The 25,785-nt window shown below is 39.6% G+C and overlaps 1 protein-coding gene across 4 annotated transcripts in view; it reads left to right on the top strand.

Moving 5' to 3' along the window:
* The window catches only part of EP300 (E1A binding protein p300), a 71,669-nt gene that overhangs the window by 21,776 nt on the left and 24,108 nt on the right, over positions 1-25,785 (top strand). For 2 of the 4 annotated variants that reach the window (XM_059681437.1, XM_059681436.1), the window contains exons 3-16: positions 4,004-4,180; positions 5,524-5,785; positions 6,628-6,741; positions 8,015-8,260; positions 10,147-10,240; positions 10,815-10,952; positions 12,620-12,737; positions 13,400-13,574; positions 18,575-18,652; positions 19,086-19,195; positions 20,727-20,864; positions 21,933-22,370; positions 23,854-24,033; positions 24,269-24,413. In XM_059681437.1, the coding sequence (XP_059537420.1) occupies positions 4,004-4,180; positions 5,524-5,785; positions 6,628-6,741; positions 8,015-8,260; positions 10,147-10,240; positions 10,815-10,952; positions 12,620-12,737; positions 13,400-13,574; positions 18,575-18,652; positions 19,086-19,195; positions 20,727-20,864; positions 21,933-22,370; positions 23,854-24,033; positions 24,269-24,413 (2,413 nt within the window). The remainder of the gene's footprint in view (positions 1-4,003; positions 4,181-5,523; positions 5,786-6,627; positions 6,742-8,014; positions 8,261-10,146; positions 10,241-10,814; positions 10,953-12,619; positions 12,738-13,399; positions 13,575-18,574; positions 18,653-19,085; positions 19,196-20,726; positions 20,865-21,932; positions 22,371-23,853; positions 24,034-24,268; positions 24,414-25,785) is intronic. The other 2 variants (XM_059681438.1, XM_059681439.1) reach the window with 2 other exon arrangements.

The following is a 25,785-nucleotide window of genomic DNA, read 5'->3' as shown; positions in this document are numbered from 1 at the left end:
AGTTGGTCATCTTGATCATGTTCACTATAGAGAAGGGAAAAAGAACACATCATTACAGTGTAGCAGAAATTAAATACAGTATATTCCCTTCCAATTATATTTGGTGAGGGAGTAGTTGGGTCTGGGGTTACTTCCGAACAGGCTGAGGAACTCTAAAGGAGACTGTAAAACTAAAGCCTGAGTCTGTTGGTCTGAGTGACCAAAAGTGTGGGGAATGAATACTATCAACTGACTAGCAGTCAGTATATTTGAGACCAGTCTGCTAGAGAGTAAACTTGGAGTTTCTAGGTAATGCATTGTGATTGAGGAAACAAGCAATTCAAGGAACTAATTGAAACTGTTAGTATAGGCAGGCAAGAAAGTGACTATATGAAGGACCAGATTCTGCTGGGATGTATTTGAATAAAGACAGACATTGTGCTTACTAACAAGAGACATTAAGGCAGCTTATAATCCTCTGCATTTTATTTATGTAAATAATGGGTACTTAAAAGCATAACTTATTAACTGTTGGTGTTTTATGTCCTGTCATGCAGGTTCTGTGATAGAATGGCTTCCATTTTATGTCGAGCACGAATTTCCATGCTAATAGCAAACACAATTAAGCGAAATATAACTCCCCCAGGTGTAGGTGTGCATATTATTGGAACTGTCTGTCTATATATAAAAGCCTAAGTGACCATTACGACAGAACGACCAGTCAACCAGTCGCTTTGATGCACACTGGCCACCAGAGGGCAGGCACTCAACACAGGAGCTGCTCCCTGGTGGTCAGTGCGCTCCCCAGAGGGAGAGGAGCGCCGCTCATCCAAAAGCCCTGCTCACAGCAGGCGCAGCAGGCCAGGGTGAGCAAGTGGTGCGGCCTGACTCGGGCTCCTCCCTGGCTGCTTGGTTCACTGCTACATCCCAGATGGTGGGGTGGGGGGGGTCCTGGATTGTGAGAGGGCGCAGGCCAGGCTGAGGGAATCCATGCACCAGGTCTCTAGTATTTGTATAAATATTAGTACTTTAAAAGCATATGTAGCAGCAGCAGCACTTGCAGCCACATTTGAAACTACCAAAAGGAGCCTAAACTTGCATCGAAGCATATTTCTGTATCTGATTGTCCTTATAATCTTACTGGCCAGATACACTTAGGAAATTCCAATTATTGGAGACCAAATCAGCAAGTTTTTTACTTTGGATGCTTTTCCATTAGTCTGCCCCATTCTTTTTTTTTTTTTTTTTTTTTAAATTCTTTATTATTGAAAGTATTACATATGTTTCCTTTTTACCCCCTTTGACCTCTCCCAGCCTGCTCCCGCCCCTTAGCACAGGCCTTCATCCCCTACTGTCAGTGTCCATTGGTTATGCTTATATGCAAGTCCTTTGGTTGATCTCTTACCCCTCTCCCCCCCCCCCCCACCCCATTCTTTTATGCTTTCACCCAAACCATGCCACTTCCCTTTCATCATTAGAGCACTAGGCAAGTTACTTAATTCCTAGGCTCCAATCTCATCTGGAAAATATGAATGTACTTACATTTTTTTCTTTATTATTTTGCCTTTCCATTAAAAGCAAACCTTTGAACTGATAAATATGTCATATTATAAATTTGTAGAGTATAGATATTGCATATGATTTTTAAAACTGAATTTTATTTACGGAGGTTTATGCCATTTATTTTGTGCCTTTTATAATTTGTTTTCCTGAGTTAACAAGCTCTGTTGTCAATCAGGTTATGGTGGTGGTGCTATAAAGATAAAATAAGGTTCTTTCCCTTTTGTGCATTTTCTGGGAATAGAGGCATACATTTTAACAAGTTATTTTGTCACCTGTATTGTATTATAAATAAAGTCATGAACATTTGTATCAAGATAGAAAGAGAGCTCTTTAGCTGTTTAGGACAATAAGCAGATGCTTCACAAAGATGGTAACTTTTGGATGAGTAGAATATGTAGCTGCTTCCTAGTGATAGTTGTACCAACTGACTAAGCAACCAAAAAAGTGAAAATTGGACTGCCTCTTTGTGAACTTGACTATTTTATTTCTTTTATAGGTTAGAATTCAGGAGTTAAATAGGAAAGGAAGATATGCCACTGCCTAGTTTTAGGGAAAAGGAAAAGCTTAAGGCAAATACTGGAGATTTAAGAAGCATGATGCCCTCAGATTTGCAAGTTATAGGATACCATGGAGAAATAGGCCTCATGCACACCATGAAGGCTCTGGTATACCATGATTTTTTCCCCCTTGCGAATTGAGTAAGTGAGGACAGAAGGCAAGAAAACCTGCTGGACACAGCCTCCATAGGCTGCGATGAGGGGTTTGAATTAAGACAGTGACAGCGGGCATGGATATATGGGAAGGATTTGGGTGTAGTGGTGTAGGAGGTAGAATTTGAAGGACCCTCTGATAGAATTGGATCTGACTGAGGAGAACAAAAATCTGGTATGACTCCTTTTAATTGGACAGTAGCTGTAGTGTCTTTAGTTTCTACTGAGTGCTTGCTGTATGTTTCTAGTAGGCAATGATTGGCTTATGGTGGGAATTTCTATGGAAGAATAGAATTGTAAGTTGCTTGCATTATCACCAAAACATTTGGCTCTTTGAATAATTAATACTCTGTTTCAAGTAATTATTATACAGTATGATGGCTCCAGATGGACCTACATAAACACAGGACCTGGGGAGGGGGTGGCGAGGGGTGAGGGGAGACTACTACTTTTTTTTTTTTTTTAATGTATTTTATTGATTTTTTTTACAGAGAGGAAGGGAGAGAGAGAGTTAGAAACATTGATGAGAGAGAAACATCGATCAGCTGCCTCCTGCACACCCCCTACTGGAGATGTGCCTGCAACCAAGGTACATGCCCTTGACTGGAATCAAACCCGAGACCCTTCAGTCCATAGGCCGATGCTCTATCCACTGAGCCAAACCGGTCAGGGCGACAGCTACTTTTTAAAGTACATAAAGGCTGCAAAGAAAATCAAATTACTTTTAAGTACCAAGTAGGTAATTTAATGAATAAAGAAGCTAGGTTTAAGAGAGCAAGAAGTGTGTGGACTCTGAAGTTTACATGCTTTGTATAAAGGATTTGGATTCAAAAAGTTTAAATCTCTCTGCCATCATGTTCCTAAATAAAAAAGGACATATCCCCCGATCTATCAGTCTTCTACCTTATATAAACAAAATGCCTGGAATAAACATTCACATGCTTTGACATATTAAACTCTTAATATGTTTAGGGATTAGGCAAGTTACTGAGTTGAATTCATTAAGCCCCATAGTTTGTACATTAAATGAAAGTGCATTTAATGCATTAAAAGTGGAGATGAATGATAAACATTGCTTAGCAGGTATAGCTAAATAAAAATGTTTGTAAGTTTTTCTGAAGTGCATTTATCTCAAATATTTACAGAAGATAGCCCTGTAAATTTGCTGTAACTTAGGGCCTTAAATCTTAATCGTTATTTTCTTGAGCATACTTCTACAATGTGTTCATATATGCAGAGGGTGTCCTTTATATTTTTCTTTGTTATTTAGGAAGTGACAAATAAAAGGGTCTATTAATGTTCTATTAATACTACAGGCCCAGTGCACGGGATTCGTAAACTGGTGGGGGACATGGACTGTGGGGATTGGTCCACTGTGGGAGCGCCGCTCATCCCAGTCAGCCGAGCAGCTATGGACCCACCCTCTGAGTGGTTCCGTGGAACTGGAGCCCTCACCTATCCCTGGGACCGGGTTGGGGCCGGACCCAGGGACAATAGAACTGAGAGGCAATGGAGTAGGCCTCAGCCCCGTGGTGACCACGAATCAGCCTCCAGGGTTATCTCTGCAGCCCGCGGCAGTGGTGCCTGCGAACCGCTCATCCCTGTTAGTCGAGCAGCGCTGCCCCTGGTGGTCAGTGCGCGTCATAGTGACTGGTCAACCAGTCATTCTGGTCGTTCTGCCATTCTGTCGCTGGGCTTTTACTGTTAGGATGGGGAATAAGATTTAATTTTTTTCTGTTTCTTGTTCTTAGATGGGAATGATGAACAACCCTAATCCTTATGGTTCACCGTACACTCAGAATTCTGGACAACAGATTGGAACCAGTGGCCTTGGTCTCCAAATTCAGACAAAGCCTGTACTGCCAAATAGCTTATCTCCATTTGCAATGGACAAAAAAGCAGTTCCTGGTGGAGGAATGCCCAACATGGTGGGTAGCAATCTATTTACAAATTTGTCTTCAAATTGGCATTTTAACAAAAGAATTATGTTAAACTTTCTTTCATCCCTTCTATGTACACATTACAATCACTGACCCCTGTGATTGAGGAGACTTGTATCCTCCTCCTCATTGTATTTTGTCACTTGTGAACAGTAAGGGTGCAGGCCCAAATAGGAGTAAGTAGGGTTTCTCTAGTGAAAGTTTTGGAGGTTTGCTATAAGCTTCTCTTGTGAGCATGTCTGTAGGATAGGAAAGTGGAACCATTCTCCCTGGGAAGGATCTCTGGCAAAGGATTCCAACTCCTAATGAACATATCTGCTGATTTGAATCTAATACTACACAAAAGGAACATCCCTCTTAAAGTTATGCATTGTTTTAAACATTGATTTTTTTTTTTTAATGAAAAAAATTTCTAACACTTTTAACACTGCTCTTTTTCTGAAGTAAAACTATTTCTAGTTGTAACTGTGTCAAGTTGTCCACATTCACTTTTTGGAAAAAAATTGTCCTATGGGAATACTTTTTCTCACTCAGATATTTTTAGTTTTTTTTGCTTTGTGTCATGTATTTATTGAATGCCGCCTATATTTGATACTCTAGGAAGTGAGGCAGTAACGATAAAAGGATGATTAAAACGTGGCATCTCTGTCCCCAGAAATGTTTGCCTTTTTATTGGGGAGAAAAAAACACACCAATTTCTTCCAGAATATTTAAAAGCTAATTTTTCAGCCGCCTAAATGCTTCTCAAGAAGCTCCTTTGTTTTTGTTTTTTTTTTTAAATATTTTATTGATTTTTTACAGAGAGGAAGGAGGAGGGATACAGAGTTAGAAACATCGATGAGGGAGAAACATCAATCAGCTGCCTCCTGCACACCCCCCATTGGGGATGTGCCCGCAACCAAGGTACATGCCCTTGACCGGACTCGAACCTGGGACCCTTGAGTCCGCAGGCCGATGCTCTATCCACTGAGCCAAACCGGTTAGGGCTCCTTTGTTCTTCAAAACCTTACTTGGACATGCTCCTCGCTATAGATGTCTTGCTTTTCCCTGTTCCCCTGGAGTTTACCATGTCCTTCTCTTTCTTCCCCTCTATGTTATACATTCTTTGATTATGTCATTTGGTAATACAGTATTTTGTTTTCTTAATAAGTTGAACTTCTCAATGGTAGGACCATTTATTTTGGAATCTTCTGTATCAAAAAAATGGAGTCTGGCTTATAGTAGACTGTCCTTAAAGGTTTTAATTGAAAATGTCCAGGTTTGTATTTATTAAAGAGATAGCACATTGTAACACCAAACACTAAGTGTATCTTTATGGTTTTCTCCCTTAGGGCCAACAGCAGGCCCCTCAGGTCCAGCAGCCAGGCCTTGTGACTCCAGTAGCCCAAGGGATGGGCTCTGGAGCCCACACGGCTGATCCGGAGAAGCGCAAACTCATCCAGCAGCAGCTTGTTCTCCTCCTGCACGCTCACAAGTGCCAGCGCCGGGAGCAGGCTAACGGGGAGGTGAGGCAGTGCAATCTTCCCCACTGTCGCACAATGAAGAACGTCCTCAACCATATGACACATTGCCAGTCAGGCAAGTCCTGCCAAGGTGCGTGTTCTCAGAGGGTTTGTGTGCTCAGCAAGTAATGTTTATATCAGAGAGAAGAGAGACAATAATGGTCAACTGTTTTGAGGCTCCTTTACTGATGTCTTCCTCTATGTAGTAGGATATTCTAAAATACAGTATCATTTTGTAAGTGAGTATCTAGGGATGTGGTAGGAGAAGAAAGTTTTAAAGGACTTCTTTTTTGTGTTGATACTTATTGACTCTGATTTCCCAGCATAGTATACCTAAAATATTGAGGGTTTGCTAACTGACATAATACAATTTATGTATTTGTGGAATCATTAGAAATCTACTTTTATAGAATAAAGTACACTGAACAGCTTGATGGTGAAAAATATGGGGCCTAGCCCTTGCCGGGTGACTGCCCTACACCAAAAGGTTGCAAGTTTAATTCCTGGTCAGGGCACATACCTAGGTTGTGGGTTCCTTCCCCTGTCAGGGTGCACAATGGAGGCAACTCACCGATATTTCTTCCTCCCTCCCTCCCACCCCTTTCCCTTCTCTCTAAAAATCAATTTTTCAAAAAAACATATCCTTGAGTGAGGATTTAAAAAAAGTGTGTTTTTTAATATGGGCTGTGGAGCTAGACTGCTTGAGATTGAATCCCATTTTGGGTACTCTGACTTTGTTTGTGTACATTGCCCACTTTTTGCCTGCTCTCTTAACTATGAAATGTGAGTACTAATAGCTACCCTGTAGGACTGTTACAAAGATGAAATCAGTTAATAACATCTGTGGCACTTGTTAAGTAGTCAATAAGTTAGCTGATACTAATGTAAAGATGTAACCTGCACTTGAAAAAAAGTTATTTTTCTTTTTTTTAGTGGCCCACTGTGCATCTTCTCGACAAATCATCTCCCACTGGAAGAACTGTACGAGGCATGACTGTCCTGTGTGTCTACCCCTGAAAAATGCGGGGGATAAGAGAAATCAGCAGTGTAAGCGATTAAATCTTTTATTTTTTTTTATAATATATTTCTTTATTAATTTCAGAGAGGAAGGGAGAGGGGAGAGAGATAGAAAGCAATTAAATCTTTTATACCAAAAGTATTCCTAGACTCCCTTCATACAATTTGGTGGGATTTAGAGTATTTGATTATGTGAAGTTCCTTTAGCTGCCTAGTTGTTTTCAGTTTTCATTAACTTCATATTAATAAAGTTAGAATTGAACTGTTTATTACCTAAAATAAGATCCAGAAACTTAGTCATTTTTTATGAAAAATGATGGCTGGCCTGGCCGGTGTGGTGAGGCTCAGTAGTTAGCATTGACCCAGGTACCAAGAGGTCACCCTTTGATTACCAATCAGGGCCATGCCTGGGTTGAGGCTCAATCCCCAAAAGGGGACATGCAGGAGGCAGCTAATCAATGATGTTTGTCTCTCATCGATGTTTCTGTCTATCTTTCACCCTTCCTCTCTAAAAATCAATAAAAACATTGAAACAAAAATGATGGGTGAATTTATGTTCCATTTTTAAATTCATGAAAATGTAAAAGATTAATGCTTTAACATTGGGCAAGTCATTCCTCTATATCTATGATCTAAATATTTAGATAATTTGAAATTATTTAAAAAGAGTGAAAAAATGGAAATTATTTTTAGAAACCTGAAGCGATGATATGCTTTTCATAGAGAAAAGGCAAGTCAAGAGTCGACAGATGAAGTTCAGCTACCACATCTCCACAATAGAAACAAAACATTAAGCATTTAGGATTGAAAGACAAATTCAGAGATACATATGGAGCATGTGTAAAAGAAATTAAACTTCATAAATTAATGAAGAAATCATAAGTAGCCCAGTAGAAAATTTAGACTGGGAAACAGACAATTCCCTAGCGGGAGGAAATACCAAAAAGTTCACTGTAAAGTAAGAAATGAAGTGCCATCTCTCCCATCACATCGGCAGAAGCAGTGCTCCCTAGTGTTGGCGTTGGTATGGCTCTGAGGGCTTCCTACACTATTGCTGGGACATTAACACAGCTTTCAGGAAGGATTTTGGGTATTTTGGATCAAAAGCCTTTTCATGCCAATGAACTCCTTTGACTAGTCAGTTCTCCATCTAGAAATTTTTTCCAGGGAAATAATGGGGGAAAGATGCATGTACTGAGATGTTTCACAAAAACAATTTTATGGTTTTAAAAGTCATTTAAACATGTTAGTCCTTTTTTAAAAAAAACCATCTTTAATACTGTAATTCTTTTTCTTTCTATAGCAATTCTGACTGGAACACCAGTTGGACTTGGAAATACTAGTTCTCTAGGTGTGGGTCAACAGTCTACACCCAGCCTAAGTACTGTTAGTCAGATTGACCCCAGCTCTATAGAAAGAGCCTATGCAGCCCTTGGACTACCCTATCAAGTAAATCAAATGCCGACACAGGCCCAGGTACAAGCAAAGAACCAGCAGAATCAGCAGTCGGGGCAGTCTCCCCAAGGCATGCGGCCCATGAGCAACATGAGTAAGTTTGTGTACTCCTAGTGAGAAATGTGATGTTGTGTCTGTAAATGCCATGTAAGATATAGGAGTAACTCCTTAGATTATTTACTCTATGTGTGTGTACCTGTTTCTCCCACACTCAATTTTTTTGTCACATGTTTAATTTTTGAAGTAATTTTTTTTTAAAGATTGTAGTTGCCTTGTAATCCACATACCAGAGGCAACTGCTACTGGTTTATATCCTTCTAAATCCTTTTAAGCATGTGTATCTTTAATTTCTAGAATAGAATCCCATGTGTTATTCTATAAGATAATTTATTTAACACAAAGTTGCCATCTTTCATTTTTTGTACTCAGTATTTCCTTTTTAGTGGTTGCATAGTGCTTCATTGTATAAAACAATCTCTAACAGATGGATATTTGGATTTCCAGGTTTTTTGTTTCTTTGTCTTTTGTTGTTATTTTACTTTATTTTTTAAAATATATTTTTATTGCCCGAACACTGTCGAACTATGAACCAGGAGGTTATGGTTCAGTTCCTGGTCAGAGCACATGCCCAGGTTGTGGGCTTGATCCCCAGTGTGAGGCAGCTGATAGATGTTACTCTGCCTCCCTCCTTCCTCTCTTTCTAAAATCAATAAAAATATTTAAAAAATAATATATATTCTGGGTTCTTAATAGTCATTGCAGGTTTAAGGTACAAAGTAGTATTTTGGTGACTTCTCCTTTCTGAGTACATTTTCTCCTAAATTTTAATTTGGACCAACATTTGTTCACTAATGTCATGTAATGTACAGTTTATATTTTAATTACTCCATTTGGTATGAACTAATTTTCATCTACTTTATGGAAATTCTGGAACTATTACCATCAAAAACTTCCCAAGTTTTGCACCCTCTTCTGAAAGCTTTGTATCTTGCCCTAGCTAGTTTGGCTCAGTGGAAAGAATGTCAGCCTGCGGACTGAAGGGTCCTGGGTTCGATTCCGGTCAAGGGCATATGCCCAGGTTGCAGGCTCGATTCCCAGTAGGGGGCGTGCGGGAGGCAGCCAATCAGTGATTCTCGTCATTGATGTTTCGTTCTCTCTCTCTCTTTCCCTTCCTCGCTGAAATCAATAAAATATATTTTTAAAAATAAATAAATAAAAGTTTGTATCTCAGTTATTTAGTAGATATCTCTATTTTATGCTTCCAAGCTGTTGGATTTTTAGAGAAAGTATTTATGTTTATGGGTCTCTGTCATAGCATCTTTATCTGAGGTGTGTAGTACTGGGGAGGATGAAACACCAAAGTAAACATTTATACTGATGCTTCCATGGGGAAGCTATAATCACCATGCCAACTTGATATTACAAGTGTGTCTCTGGCAGAACTGGCTGTAATGCTAGAATATTCTCAGAATTAAAAATTTTAGGTAGCTGTGATTGACAAGAGCATTTGGATAATTGAATAAGCAACATTCATTCAGATGTGCTTTGTGCTGAAAAAACATACCATAGGGAAATGTTCTTTGTAACATTTCTAGTCTGGATGGGCGTGTAAATAAACAAAAATACAGAATCTCTATTATATGTCAGGTTATCAAGATTCTGTATCAGGGAGGGGAAGAAGGAATCCCCTCTGGAGCCCCAAATTAGAGATTTTTACTGTAAAACTTCCACAATCACATTCTCAATCTTCTAGTTCCTATTTAATTCCCTTATTCTGGAAAGATTTTTTAGTGCCCACCTGGTGTGGCTCAGTGGTTGACCGTCAACCTATGAACCAGGAGGTCACAGTCAGTATAAAAATTTCTTGTGATAATTTCTTCAACACTTTTATAACTTTTCCTTCTTTTTTGGTGTTTTGCTGCTGCTGTTGTTGTTACTGGTATTTAAAATATTATATCTTTTTTTTTTGTTTTAACCTAGATGCTAGTCCTATGGGAGTAAATGGAGGTGTAGGCGTTCAAACATCAAATCTTCTTTCTGACTCGATGTTGCATTCAGCCATAAATTCTCAAAAGTAAGTTTTATTTTGGATGTGGTCTGTGTTGTTTTCTAAACATGTTAGAATTTCTTACAGTTTTCTTAGTTTCTTTGATTTGAAGATATTCTTAACGTATAAAGACAAATATGGTATTTGAGACCATACTTTTAGGCTTTCTATAACATATTTGAAATCGTATTAATTATGTGGGGTAACCTACAACTTCCCACATACTTCCTGTAGGAAGTTGCAAGTCTGTGCAGCTACTTAAAAAATGAATTTGCTCTATCCCATTGTTAAGAATTAGTCCATTGTCCAACGAATTCCCTAGGATAATCTGTGTCAAAATGCCAACATAGTCTTACAATACAAGAGTTAGGTGTCTTCCTCCCCTTCACACAATGAAATATTGTGGGTTAACACTTTCCCTCACAGAAGCACAAACACATTTACACTGTCTCCCCATACCATCCAACCCCACCCCACCCCACCCTGACTTCTTTATGTAATAGATAGACCTGTCACAGTGTATTAGACCTATCACTTTCCACTCTAGTTAAATGAGATCTCACTCCTGTCCTCTTCACTGAAACTATTTCTCCTTTTTAAGCCCAATGATGAGTGAAAATGCCAGTGTGGCCTCCTTGGGTCCTATGCCAACAGCAGCTCAACCATCCAGTACTGGAATTCGGAAACAATGGCATGAAGATATTACTCAGGATCTTCGAAATCATCTTGTTCACAAACTGTAAGATTGTAGGCATGTCTTATTCATAAAGAGTTACCATGTCAGTATGCTTCTAATCTGCCAGCCACTTAACCACAAGAGGAATATTATTGATTTTTCTCTAGCCTGGCTGTTGTTGCTAATATACTTCTGCTCCTGTGGCATTCTTGCTTCTTAGTTTCTGCTTCTCAAGTTTTTCATCATCTTTGTTAGTATCTCAACTTTAACTATTCTGCCTAGTGACAATAATAAATATATTAATTAAAAATTATTCACTTTATTGTTATTGCTTTTACAAAATTCATAATTTTAAAAGAAAAACTAGGTCTCAGCTCATTAGAATGCGGCAACAATTTTTTGTTATCCCTGGTAAAGCTTTTATTATGTTGACAAGTTAAATCTGGTAGGATGTTTTTCTGATCCTCCAATAGTATATGTATATGTGTGTGTGTGTGTGTGTGTGTGTGTGTGTGTGTGTGTGTATCAATAATTTGTGGAATAGTTCACACTATTTGATGAAAAGTTTATATTGAAAATTTCAGGCACTCTGCCTCACAAACACTGTCTTATTTTAAGAGTACTTGTTAGAATAAAGAGGGGAAAGGCAGATAGAGTGGGAAAATGTAATGCACCCAGTATCAAAAAGATAGAGCCTGGACCTCTCTGATTACAGAACTTACACTTCAGCACACAGCATTTTTATTTTTGTATAAAAGTCTTTGTCTCTTTTCTTCACTTAATAGAGGGATTTTGTTCATTCCATCCACATTTTTATTTAATGAACAGAGATAATTATTTGGGGTTGGTCATCTGACTTGATGTTATTTTTTTTACTAACTCAAGTACTCATCTAAACTTCCACTTATTTCTTCCTCTCCTGGCTCTTCAAGTACTATTAAACTGAACATGAGATAGCCAAATGATAAAATTAGTGGCTTGAAATCACATTGGTCAATTTTTAGGAATGCTAGTGCCAAGCATTTTGTAGGAAATGACCAGAGAGTAAGAGACTTTTAGCAGAATTATGATGCATTTCTGCCCCCTCCACTTCAAGTTTTTTATATTTTAAGATTTCATAGTGATGATTAGGTTTTATTTACTAAGCTGAATAAATTTAGGAAAGTAGAAGGATCTGAAGGCTGTTGCTAATTGATACTGTACCAAAGGTCAGGTTTCCTCACTTCCTTTATGCAAATTGTACAGTATAATTGTTTGTTACAAATTATAGTCATAGAGAGGGGCCAGAGTATTTTTATGGAGTCATTTCTTTATTCAGATCAGGAAAACCTTTTGTTTACCACAAAAGGACAATTTCATCTTGGTCAGTATTTTATATTAGAGCACATTCCACATCTTCCCTTTATTTATTTTTAAATGTTTTATTGGTTTCAGAGAGGAAGGGGGAGAGAAACATTAGTAATGAGAGAGAATCATTGTTTGGCTGCCTCCTGCACGCCCCACATGGATCGAGCCCAGCACGTGCCTGACGGGGAATCAAACCATGACCTAATTCATAGGTTGATGCTCACCCACTGAGCGACACCCACCAGGCTCACCCCTCACTTTTAAATTTAATTCAATGTGTACATTGTACAAAAATGAAAAAATTTAAAGTACTGTACTAGTATATTTCTATGATGAGTTCAAAAAGCCTTTGTGATATAACTGTTAGGATTCTCTATTCTTAGTGTTCAAGCCATATTTCCTACTCCGGATCCTGCTGCTTTAAAAGACAGACGGATGGAAAACCTAGTTGCATATGCCCGGAAAGTGGAAGGGGACATGTATGAATCTGCAAATAATCGAGTGAGCACCTTTTTTTATATATATAATGTCAGAAATGGCCCTGTTCTGGTTGCTTAATTTATTCCTCTTTGTAATATGTACTTCAGAAGATACCTTTAGCTGTCCTGTCTTATTTTCACTGTGCATAGTCAAGATAACAAAGTAATTTTCTTAAAGTGTACATCATCAAGACTTTTACATTTTTCCTCTTATTAATACAGTCCACTCATGTGGCACTTTATCTGGGTTGTCCTTCTGTCAACTTAGAAAGTGGTTGAGCTGTTTCCAGCTCTGTGCTATTTTCACTAGAATATGGTGAATCAGCTGCTTAGTCAAGTAGTATTGCAGTTTCTTTGAATCATTTGAACTTTCTTCTCTAAATTGGCACTTCTTAAAATATGTAGCACAGTCTTTGCATGTGCTGTAAATTGCCAGCACATACTTTGTAAACCGACTTTGAGAAGTCATACTTACTTTATAGATTCATAGTGAAGCTGCTTTTCACATGATCATTCCAAAATGAGCTCATGTTTGGAATGATCCAAGAAAGTAGACTAGGTTCTTCCCACTTTTGGTTTCTGCCTACTTAAGTGAAGCTAAAATCTCTTCTTAGTTCATTTTTTCTGTTACCAAATGGTAGTTCTTTTTTCCTCATCTCCATTTTATTTCCAAAACTTAAAAAGGCGGAATACTACCACCTGCTAGCTGAGAAGATCTATAAAATCCAGAAAGAACTAGAAGAAAAACGAAGGACTAGACTACAGAAACAAAACATGCTACCAAATGCTGCAGGCATGGTGCCAGTTTCCATGAATCCAGGGCCTAACATGGGGCAACCACAACCAGGAATGACTTCTAGTAAGTGCTTTTTGTTATATTTGATTTGGAGAAAATTTGGTAATAAATGATTTCTCACCAAAGTGATTAATTTGCATTAGCTTATGCAGCTATTCTAGTTTTCTTTGCATTTTTTGCCTATGCAAAGAAAATTTATCCTCTGGTAAAAAACAGTAGCTGAGCAGCACATTTAAGATTTCTGAGCATGGTACTTAACATGTCCTGATAATCTGGCATCATTTGAGAGCCCCAGATACTCTTCTCTCATAGTGACACTTAGGAAATGATAGCCCACAGGTTTTCACTAACTTGTACATGGTAGGCAACCAATAAATGTAGACTGAGCAGGTTCAAAGGCCCCACCAGTTTTCATACATCCTAAACACACACATGTTATGTATGTTGACACAATATGTTCCAAGTCTAAGAACTATTTTTTAGAAGCATCATTTAAAATTCATCTTGACACTTTGTATTCTGGTTATAGCAGCCTTCACAGCCTGATGATTGAACCAGATAGCCAGGATTGTTTACTTCCTTATTCATTCATTGACTGGTTGGTAGGTTTCAAGCAGTGGAGTTAGGGTACACAACAGTGAGAAAGAATATAGGTTATTTAAATGATGTGAAGAAAGGCTGTGATAGGGAAAACGCTGTATTTCTTGAGTCAGGGTAAGCCTACTACCTATAGGTAGCACCAGCTGAGCCAGCAGGTACCAACTCTTATATGCCATTAGTGGATTTATAGATGGATTTAGAAATTCATCCTCCTCAGGCCTCAACATAGTAAAGTAGAGAACTGTTGGTTGCCACTGGCCTGTAGCAACCTCATTTGTTAACTGCCACGCGCTAGGTATGTTTTCTCATTGGCTTATGATATGAAAAGAATTGAGAACACTGACATTTCTGACTGAAGAAACAGTGTTGTACACAAGGTCCACTGCCAAATGAGAGTGTGGGTATATTTCGAGTAGGTAAAGAACAGATGTTCAGAAACAAAGTCAAGACTAGAGTTGAGACTCCTTTAGTGCTAATGGTTTGAACTAGGGGCATAACTAAGTTACAGAGACAAGTGGACAAACTTGAGATACTTGGGTATGGTGAATTTACTTGAGTTTTTTAGAAATTTGAGCCAAGTTTAATGTCTATCATATATTAAATTGTAGTACTGTGTTAAAGACAGTATGGTACAATGCAGGATCACGTGTTAGTAGAAACACGTAGTCCTAAATATATGTTGACTTTTAGCTTATACTAAATCTGGCATTTTGTAGAAGATTAAGAAGGAGATTCCTACCATACCCAATACACAGATATTAATAGTAGAGAATTAAAAGTTTTAAACTTTAAACAAAAAACTAAAAGTATAATATAGAACTCTGAAGAAAACATAAAATGAAATGAGAAAGGTCTCTAAACCAAATGTTACCTGAAAGCTCTGAGGAAAAAAATCATAACAAAAGATACCATAATCTTAATAATGAACAAACCAAGGAAAATTTTTTCTTTTTTTTTAAATTTTCACCCTAGGATATTTTTCCATTGATTTTTAGAGAAAGCAGAAGAGAGAGGGAAAGACAGAGAGAAATATTGATGTGAGAAAAACACATCAATTGGTTGCCTCCTGCACGAGCCAGAGAGGAGCTTATAACTGATTCCTTGACTGGAATCGAACCTGGGACCTTTTGGTCCACAGGCCGATGTTATATCCACTGGGCCAAACCTGGCTAGGGCTCAAGGAAAATTTTTCCTCCCTCCCTCCCTCCCTCCCTTCCTCTCTTCCTCCCTCCCTCCCTCCCTCCCTCCCTCCCTCCCTCCCTTCCTCTCTTCCTCCCTCCCTCCCCCCTTCCACTCCTTCCCTCCCTCCCTCCCTCCCTTTCATTGATTTCAGAGAGGAAACGAAAGTAAGATAGTGCCGGGAGCCGGTCCATCCTTGCTGTTTCAAGGGACCTGACATATATGGCATACAGTTCTTAATATGTTTGCTCACCTTCTTGGCGCTGTGTTTTAACCAAGGTCACCTCTCCGAGAAAGGTTGAATCCCCAGGTAGGGATTTTCCCCTGAAGTTAGGGAGGGAATAAAACCCCTCAACTAAGTGCCAGGCGGGTAATTAATCCTTTTAACTACGAACAATCATGCTTAAACTACATAATCTTTTCTCCCTGGAATGGAGATAAGAAACGCCCTAACCTTTGTAATAGAGATTGATAGGATTGAATCAACTGGTATAAATACAGTTGTAACAAGACAGAAAGACTCAGAACTCAGGAGACAGAATTCAGAAGACAGAATCTACACGGAGCCTAGAGACAGAAGAACTTCGCTGGCGAGAGCATGCCAAAGGATCCTGGACCGGGACTGGCCTCGGAGCCTAGAGACAGAGCCTAGCGGGAGAACATGGCAAGGGATCCTGGACTGAACCTGACTACAGAGATTGGCAGGAGAACCTGACTGGAACCTGGACACTGAACCTGACTGGAGAGCCTGGACAGAACCTGGCTGGAGAACCTAGCGAGGGAACATGGCTACAGAACCTCGCTGGAGATCCAAAGCAGAGCCTCTCTGGAGATCAAGACCAGAACTTGGCTGGAGATCCTGGCTAGGCTGCTGATCAACTGAACGCTGTCTCCGTGACATTCCTTCTTCGCCGACTCCGTCCACACCTTTGGGGAACCCCTGGACCAGCTGGGGTCGGACCCCGGCAAGATAGAGAGAAACATCAATGATGAGAAAGAATCATTGATTGGCTGCCTCCTGCAAGCCCCCTACTAAGGGGAATCGAGCCCGCAACCCCAACATGTGCCCCGACTAGAATCGAACCTGGGACCCTTTAGTCTACAGGCTGACACTCTATCCACTGAGCCAAACCAGCTAGGGCAGTGTTCGGCAAACCGCGGCTCACAAGCCACATGCAGCTCTTTGGCCCCGTGATATGGGCCATGAAGTTTCAATCGCACTGTTTGTGCACGCCCGCACGTGGTATTTTCTGGAAGAGCCGCGCTCAAGGGGCCAGTTTGCTGACCACTGAGCTAGGGCAAGGAAAGTATTTTCAGTAGTGAAGATACTAATCGAAGAAACATTTGTGAAGAAAAGTAGGAAAAGGAAATTAAAGAATAAGTAAAATCAGTACATACCTTTTTGGATCTCTAAAGGTTAAAATGGGCGTTAGTGACAACATAACTTAAGATATGTACTGTTGGTAAGAATTTAAATGGTTCATTCGCTGAAATCTAATTGCTCCATTTCTAGGAATTTAATTCCAACCAATCTATACTAATAAAAAGTTAATATGCTAATTAGACCGGATGTCCTTCCGATCATCCTCCCTTCGGGACAAAGCAGGGAGCGAGGGCAGAGGCGGCAGAGGCCCCCCGGCTATGGCCACGGTGGGCGGGGGCCGGGGCCAAGGCCCTTGTTTGAATTTCATGCATTGGGCCTCTAGTAATGGTATAATTGCACAGAAATCATGGTAGCATAATTTATACTGTGGAAACATCAGAAATATCCTAAAAGTGCCCCAGCATTTAGCTTGGAGTACCCATGCATATTATTGACAGGAGAAAAAGTTCCTCTTATATTAAGTGAAAACTTCTTATTTTATAAAGTGTATGTGAATACATAATGTGGAAGATTAAAACTTTTAATAGAGGTTTATCTCTTTTTGCTATGTTCTCAAAATATTTATATAGTCAACACAGGTTACACATTAATTTTGCAAGTCTTCCACAGTTGCAAATAAAATTATATGACAGTGTTCAGCATTCTTCAGTTTTCAATTTGACTATATTATTGTTTTATTAGGAGCAATATTAGTGATAAGTCCTTATGAATTTAGTAACTTGAGTTGCAATAAACCACATAGTTGTGGGATCATTTTATTAAATGAACAAAAGTGACAGTAAAATTTGAGAGTTGTCTGATGTGGTGGGTTTATCTTTACAGCACAGTGTGCCACAAATGTTCCGAAGGCTTGAGCACACAACACTGGGTCGGGGGTGTACGGGATAGAACTGTTTCACTTCAAGCATTCTACCTTCCCCCCAGGGCTATAGAAATATTATTTTCTCTGTGCACTATGGTGTGAAATGGGTTGGGAATGTTGCACCAGAGGATGTGCACATAATCCAAGAAAATGTTAGAACCTTATATATTCACTAGAGGCCTGGTGCACAAAATTCTTGCACTTGGGGGCGGGTCCCTCAGCCTGGCCTGTGCCCTGTTGCAGTCTGGGATCCCTTGGGGGATGTCCTAAGCCATCAGTTAGACATCGGACATCCTTAGCGCTGCCGTAGAGGCAGGAGAGGCTCCCGCCACCGCCACTGTACTCGCCACCCCTGAGCCCTGCTCAGGGCTTCTGGCTGAGCGGCGCTCCCCCTGTGGGAATGCACTGACCACCAGGGGGCAGCTCCTGCGTTGAGTGTCTGCCCCCTGATGGTCAGTGTGCGTCATAGCTACCAGTCATTCTGCTGTTTGGTTGATTTACATACTAGCCTTTTGTTATATAGGATATTTTAATTGTATCTATTTTTTGTATTTATTTTAAGAGGTGCATAATATGTAATGCTGTATAATAAGTATTTTATTTAAAGCCAATATTCACAGCACTTAAAAAAAAAACATTATTGGGGTACACAATCAAATTTTGTTACTGGGCAAAATCTGTGGCCCTTGTCTCTGGAGGTATTCTGCTGCATACAAACCAAAGAATCTGGCTTAGTTAAATAATAGCATATTAAGTGCTATAATAGCATTTTATCTTTAAGATCTTCCTGTCCATACTGAAAGCACCATAGTTCATAAAGGAATGTACTAAAACCTTTTGGAGGCATTTTAAAAAATATTTCAGAACTAACATTTTCTTCTAGTTCCTGTTTGAGTCATAATTTTTTTTGTGTGGTTCAAACCAAATTCTTTAAAATATAACTAAAAATATTATGTGGGTTTTGTTTTTTTTTTCTTTTAAAGGGAAAGAAACCTAGCTGAAAGATGCTTTTCTAACCATTTCTCTATTCCACTCTAGACGGCCCTTTACCTGATCCATCTATGATCCGTGGCAGTGTGCCAAACCAGATGATGCCTCGGATAACTCCTCAACCTGGTAAGTTATGGAAGAAAACCATGCATTTACTGTGACCTCTATCAGAGTCCCTGGTTTAATACGAGATTATACTTGCACCTCAATTCTTGCCCCAGGCCAGCAGTAGGTATCATAATTGCTTGCCTGAGAAATCTGAAAACCTTTTGGTGTTTGGAGCCCAGGGAGGAAGGGAGGGGTGAAGAGCAGGTTGGCTGGCAGGTTGAGAGGCAAAAGACATTAAAGTGGTCAAGCATCCATTTAAAAACAATGGGCCAATATGAAATTGATGATAATAATGCCCCTCTATTGCTATTGTGAATTACACAGATTCATTTACAGTTGAAAACTGGTTCATTTATTTGTCCTTATAAAATGATGTAAAATCAGAAATAAGACCTGTCTTTTATTCTTTGATCCCATGAAAGTGTTCAGATCTAATATTTTACACTTACAGGTTTGAATCAATTTGGCCAGATGAATATGCCCCAACCCCCTATTGGGCCCCGGCAAACCTCTCCTCTTCAGCACCATGGACAGTTAGCTCAGCCTGGAACTCTCAACCCAGTAAGTTTGGCCTGTTTGGGTCATCTCTTTTGACCTTTACCCGACAATTTTAAAATCCTTTTTTTCTTTGTTTCTACTTTGTATATAAAAATTCTGACACTTGCTTAAACAGCTGACTATAAGTGATTCTTGTGTAATTCTATTTTATTCTATGGCCCTAATATAGACATTATTAAATGAGTATGTGTTTCAGAAATGAGAATAAATAGGCAGTCAACACTAAAATTAATTTTCACCTTTCTCTTTATCTACAAATTGTTTTTTCACAATTTATCCTACCGAAATAATCATTGAGATACTAAAAGGATATACTTTGAAGAAAATTTGTGTGAAAGATGTTACATTATATTCTCTCTTTTGAAATAAAACCATATCCTGAATGTGCATTGGGGGATTTGTTAGGTCAAATTATGGTACATCTATAAATTACAATGCTCTGTGTCAGAACTTATATAATGGCTTGAAAGCTTTAAATGGAAGAACCAGGTTTCTAAAGTGTGTGTGTGTGTGTGTGTGTGTGTGTGTGTGTGTATCCTGGGATTCAATATATATGTTAAGAACTGTCTTGATTGTAATCTATATAAAATACTATAGGAAAGATTTGCTTCCAACTACTGTTCATAGTCATAGTATTGGAAAGCTTATAAGAATGGCCAGTCACCTTTTGCTGGAATCTCAGTGTTTGGTAGCTTATACACTTTTACATAATCACCTCTCTTCTGTAATGCCTGTCTTCCCTAGGAAGGTAACTGTCTTTTGCAATGGAGGGGCAGTTGCCTGTTCTTAGAGACTGGAGGAAAAGGACTCTTAACATCTCATTGCTCCTATTGCAAACTCTAAACCTATTATCAACCTTTGGTTGGCCTCAACCCTTACCTTGTCTTTGCATTAGCTAGTGCCTCTAATTCCTGAGCCTCTCTAGCATTGTGTAGCATAATGTCTTCCATATTTAATGAGGAGGCTTATTAATCTTCATTTTAATATGTACATACCTTTCTTAGATTATGGCATTTTGGGGCCTTTGGTACTCCATAATCCTTCATTAAAGGCCTGTATTTGTTTGAGATAATTTTATAAATGAAATGTAACAATTCATTGGGGACCATGAATGCTACACCTTGTTCAGCACAACTTGTAATATTTTACTTCTTTGTACCCATTATGGAATCTTACTATTTACTCTATTACAATATCACTGACATAAGCAAAGAGCAAATGTCTCCTGAAATTTTTATTCATCCTTCTTCCTTAAGCAGCGTTTGTGAAGAAACAATTACCTCTATCAGAGTTCTAGGTGCATTTGTGTATCAGAGAATTCATTTGTCACCTCTTGTAATTTCTCTAAAGTAGGCTTAGGTAAACTGTGAGACTTTCCTACATTATCTTGGCATGAATACAACTGTTGCACCACTTTCTTCCTTTCTTGCCCTACCCCATCCTCCCCATAGCAGGGCCAGACCAGTTGGTGATTCCAGCTGCTCTAGTAGAATAACTGTAATGAAGCAATTTGGTGCTGTGTTTTTGTTTGCAGCCTATGGGCTATGGGCCTCGAATGCAGCAGCCTTCCAGCCAGAGCCAGTACCTTCCCCAGACTCCGTTCTCAACACAGGGAATGAATGTAACGAATATGCCTTTGGCTCCGCCTGGAGGTCAAGCACCAGTGTCTCAAGTATGTCTGACAAATGGATTTTCTTGGTTTTGTGATTCTTTTTTTTTTTTTTTTAATATATTTTATTGATTTTTCACAGAGAGGAAGGGAGAGAGATAGTTAGAAACATCGATGAGAGAGAAACATTGATCAGCTGCCTCCTGCACATCTCCTACTGGGGATATGCCCGCAACCCAGGTACATGCCCTTGACCGGAATCGAACCTGGGACCTTTCAGTCCGCAGGCCGACGCTCTATCCACTGAGCCAAACCGGTTTCGGCAGTTTTGTGATTCTTGAACCTGAACCTCTGGTCTAGGTTTTATACAGGGGAGGATGGCAACAATAGTGCATAAGAGTAGATGATTTTTTAAAAGTTTTTATTAAGAACAGTATAGCCCTAGCAGGTTTGACTCCGTGGATAGAGCATTATCCTGTGGACCGAAGGGCCCTGGGTTCAATTCTGGTCAAGGGCATGTACCTCGGCTGCAGGTTCCTCCCCAGTCGGGGCCCTGGACAGGGCACATGCAGGAGACAACCAATCGATGTGTTCCTCTCACATTGATATTTCCCTCTCTCTTCCACACTCTCTAAAAAGAAGAATGGACAAATGTCCTTGATGAGGATTGAAAAATAAACAGTATAGACATGTGGTATTCTGAACAGTGAAGTGAGTACTCTGTGGCATAGGCATGTTAATTGTTATAAACCAGGAAAGAAATTAAATTGATAGTTCATTAAATAATGAACACATTAAAATGAAATCTTGTTACAACTGCTGTGCAGAAGGAAGAACTCTAGCTGAAGAGAGCATAGGAAGGCCAAAATCCACTGTGTATGTGTACTCACCTGTCCCATGCCCCTGTAGAGACTGAGGCCGTTCAGCTGAATTTTTTGCCGTTTACTTAACTGTACTATATTATCCAAAGATATATGCCCCCAATAACAAGTTTTATCACATTTTTAAATGGAGGCATTCATTGTCATTTTTGTTTAATCAGTTTGTGTCCTTAAATGCATATAGCCTGCCTATGTAAATATTGCTTTAATTCTCTTCTTAATTTCCATCTTATGTTTCTCATTTTAACAGGCACAAATGTCCAGTTCTTCCTGCCCTGTGAACTCTCCTATAATGCCTCCAGGATCTCAAGGGAGCCACATTCACTGTCCCCCTCTTCCTCAACCAGCTCTGCATCAGAATTCACCCTCTCCTGTACCTAGTCGTACTCCCACCCCTCACCACACTCCCCCAAGCATAGGGGCTCAGCAGCCACCAGCAACAGCAATTCCAGCCCCTGTTCCTACACCTCCAGCAATGCCACCTGGGCCACAGTCCCAGGCTCTACATCCACCTCCAAGGCAGACACCTACACCTCCACCAACGCAACTTCCTCCCCAACTACAGCCTTCACTTCCTGCTGCTTCTTCAGCTGACCAGCTGCAGCAGCAGCCTCTCTCACAGCAGAGTACATCGGCGTCTGTTCCCACCCCAACGGCACCACTGCTGCCTCCACAGCCTGCCACTCCAGTAAGCAGACTTGGGTTTGGGTGGAATTGTTTCAACTGTACTGTGGTGTTAAAGTACTTTTGTGCTGTGTTAATTCTCTTGTCTCTTGTTGTCTGCCCAGCTAGACTAGATTCTACTTTCTTTTCTTTCTTTCTTACTTTCCCTACCCATTTTACTTTTCTTTTTTCCTGTTGTAGTACTAGCATAGATGGAGTTGAGAGATTTTGTTTAGGTCTGATGTTGACCATGCTGTTTCATGTTGTATTCTGAGGCTTTAAGGCATATAAGGGGACCATGAGGGGAGAGACTCAAGTACATTTAGTATACTCACATAAATTTTAAAGAATCTTTTTCAAATAGTCTGAGCTGTAGTATATGAGGGCAAATGAACAAAACAAAATCATGAATTTATAAGTGTTTGTGGTCCTAGCCAAGGTTAGAAAATTATGATCTAAGATGAGAAAAGTATGGGCTTGGAACAGCTTGTAGCTTCCTTGTGAGAGGCTCGTTTTATATATAGTAGACATCTAAATTCACATCTAATAGTTGCATCCTACTAACAGAACTCGATGGGTGAAGGCTTAGAATCTTCTACTTGATCCCTGATACTGTTTTTGTTCTCTGTCAATATTGAGCTAAAAGTCTACTTTATAAAACACTGTTCACTACTGACTGGTTCATCCTGGCCTTTGATGGGCAAGAGAGGGCAGAGTGCAAAAGGAAACTTGATTTTATTCTACGTAGGGTAGTTCCTGAAAATACTAATCTCTCATTATGAGGTTTCTTATTGGAAGACTTCAGAGAATGGACATTTACCCTTTAGAATGTGATTATTCCAAACAGCCATGCAGTATGAGGGTTCATTATATTCTGCTTTTCTGTACATTTGAAATGTCCTAATGAGAAGTGTTAAAAACAAAACAAGATAGGCAATCATCCTTTTTTCTTTTCTTTCCATTTCTCTATAAATGTGAGCTCCTCTAGGCAGTCACCTCTGAAACCTTCACCCCTCACACACTACCACAGAATGAGAATCAACAAAAGCCAGTTGATGGCTCTTTTATATGCAACTGGTCAACCAGTATTTTTAAGTCCTAAGTCTCCTGTTCTGAAGCATAATTTACGCTGGCCAGAGTGACTTGGTTGAGCGTCATCCCATGTACCAAAGGGTTGCTGGTGCAACTCTCAGTCAGGACACATACTTGGGTTATGGTTATGATCCCCAGTTTGGGAACATACGCAAGGCACCCAACCCATGTTTCTCTCTCACATCTATGTTTCTCTTTCTCCCCTCCTCTCTCTAAGCATATCCTCGAGTGAGGGTTTAAAATAAAATAAAGCATGCTTTATTACAAGGGGATGAAATAAGCAGTAAGTGAAAGCTCTATAAGATGTAATGATACCAGCCTAGAAATAGGGGGTTAACCATGCCATCCTATTGTGTAGCTTAAATTCTGGTTGTATAATTGGCAAATTTTTTGTGTTGTCCCCCCTCTCTGCCCAGCTTTCCCAGCCAGCTGTAAGCATTGAGGGTCAGGTGTCAAACCCTCCATCTACTAGTAGCACAGAAGTGAATTCTCAGGCCATTCCTGAGAAGCAGCCCTCACAGGAAGTGAAAATGGAGGCTAAAATGGAAGTGGATCAGCCAGAACCAGCAGATACTCAGCCAGAGGATATTCCAGAGGTGAGAGTAGGGCAATTACTATGATTTGGTAAGGAACTCAGTCTAGAAGCCCAATTAAACATGTTACAGGAACGTATTCTGATAATTAAATCTCATTTCATTGATTTCCATTTGAAAAAAGGGTCTTCAGATACTCGTGGGGGCGGCTGGGGGAGACAACGTAAGTCAGTCAGTGATCTTTACTGCTTCCAGTTGCATGTGTTCAGAATACTAAAATACCTACCTTGCCTTTTAGACTAAAGCAGAAGACTGTAAAGTGGAACCTACAGAAACAGAAGAGAGAGGCACTGAAATAAAAACTGAGACGAAAGAGGAGGAAGACCAGCCAAGTACTTCAGTTACCCAGTCGTCTCCAGCTCCAGGACAGTCAAAGAAGAAGAGTAAGTCCCGGGCTCTGTGTTCCTGAAGGCAGGGACAAACAGAACTTGAGAAGAATGGGATGAGGCTTCTTGGACCTCGGAAATGGACTCTCATGTGATTTCATTAAGCTTGGAGCCCTTGTCCTGGTCTTTTCGTTAACTAATGTTGGAAAAGAATTTATTTACCTATTTACTTACTTTATTTATTTTAAGGTATATTTCCTTCCTGGAATTATTGGGTCAGTCATACCCATCATTTCTTCAGGGTTGTATGTCAAAATTGTATTTTCCAGAGGAGAGAAATTAAGTAATATTCTTGAAATGCAAAAAATAACAGCAATAATAACATTGTTAACCTACTGTGCACCAGGCATTATGCCACACAACTGCATTGTCTCATTTGATAAGTTTATAAAAACTCTGATGCTGTTGATCCCATTATACAGAAAGGAAAACTGATGCTCAATAAGTAACTTGCCCCAGCTTACTCAGCTGCTAAGTGAACCCAGGTCAGCTATGAAGTCTCTGCTTTGAACCACCCTGCTGAATATTGATGAATCAAGTCGACAAAGCAGTGCTGCTTAACGCAGTGTTAAACTCAAACATTCCCACAGAAATTAGTGTAGGACTAGAACTTCCTGTAACTCTAGTGACCTCTTCAGTGGCACAGAACAGACAGGGCTTATCTCAAGGGAGAGTCTCCTGGCTCCTGGAGAGGATGTTTATAAAAGTGTTCCATTAATGTACTTTAAAATGTTGGGGTTAAGAAATTATTTTCACTTAAAAGTAAGGTTGTATATATTGAGTAGTTGTTTTAATGTGGGCTGCAACAAACCCAGTCTTACTATTCGGATTCTCTTTAAAACAGCTAATCACACAAGTTTGCTCAAAATCTGTTTATTTTGAATACAACCTAGTATGAGAGACAAAAGAAGCCATCTGTTTGTCTGATTTTTCTTTTTATGGCAGCCCCCATAATGAGGTGAAATATACCTGAAGTGCTAACATATCCCTTCCCGAAGATAAAATTTATTTGTAAATAGCAGAAATAAGGCCTGTGCTCTAAGTGTAATTTTAAAGCTCAAAATTGGACCTTTTATGGCTAGCTTCTTGAATGACAGCTTAAATTGATTCCATTTGGGACACACATGCAACTCTTTTCTGACTTTTGCAAAACACACTGGAACATAATTTGGTAAACTGAGTCCAGTGTTCTGGCAATAACAATTTAGTCTGTTTCCTTAGACTTAAACCTAACATTTGCCATTAAAATTGTAAATATGTCTTCCTCCTAAGTTCTGAAACATAATGAGGGACTATTCTTGGAGTGCTTCTGGTACCTTCAGCAATAAAACAATACCAGATCCAATTTCTAGCTTGTTAAATACTGATA

This window comes from Myotis daubentonii, chromosome 2 (genome assembly GCF_963259705.1).
Source record: "Myotis daubentonii chromosome 2, mMyoDau2.1, whole genome shotgun sequence".
In the NCBI taxonomy this organism is placed as follows: Eukaryota; Metazoa; Chordata; class Mammalia; order Chiroptera; family Vespertilionidae; genus Myotis; species Myotis daubentonii.
The sequence above is the reverse complement of the archived record's forward strand: the minus strand, read 5'-3'. Positions and strand labels throughout refer to the sequence as shown.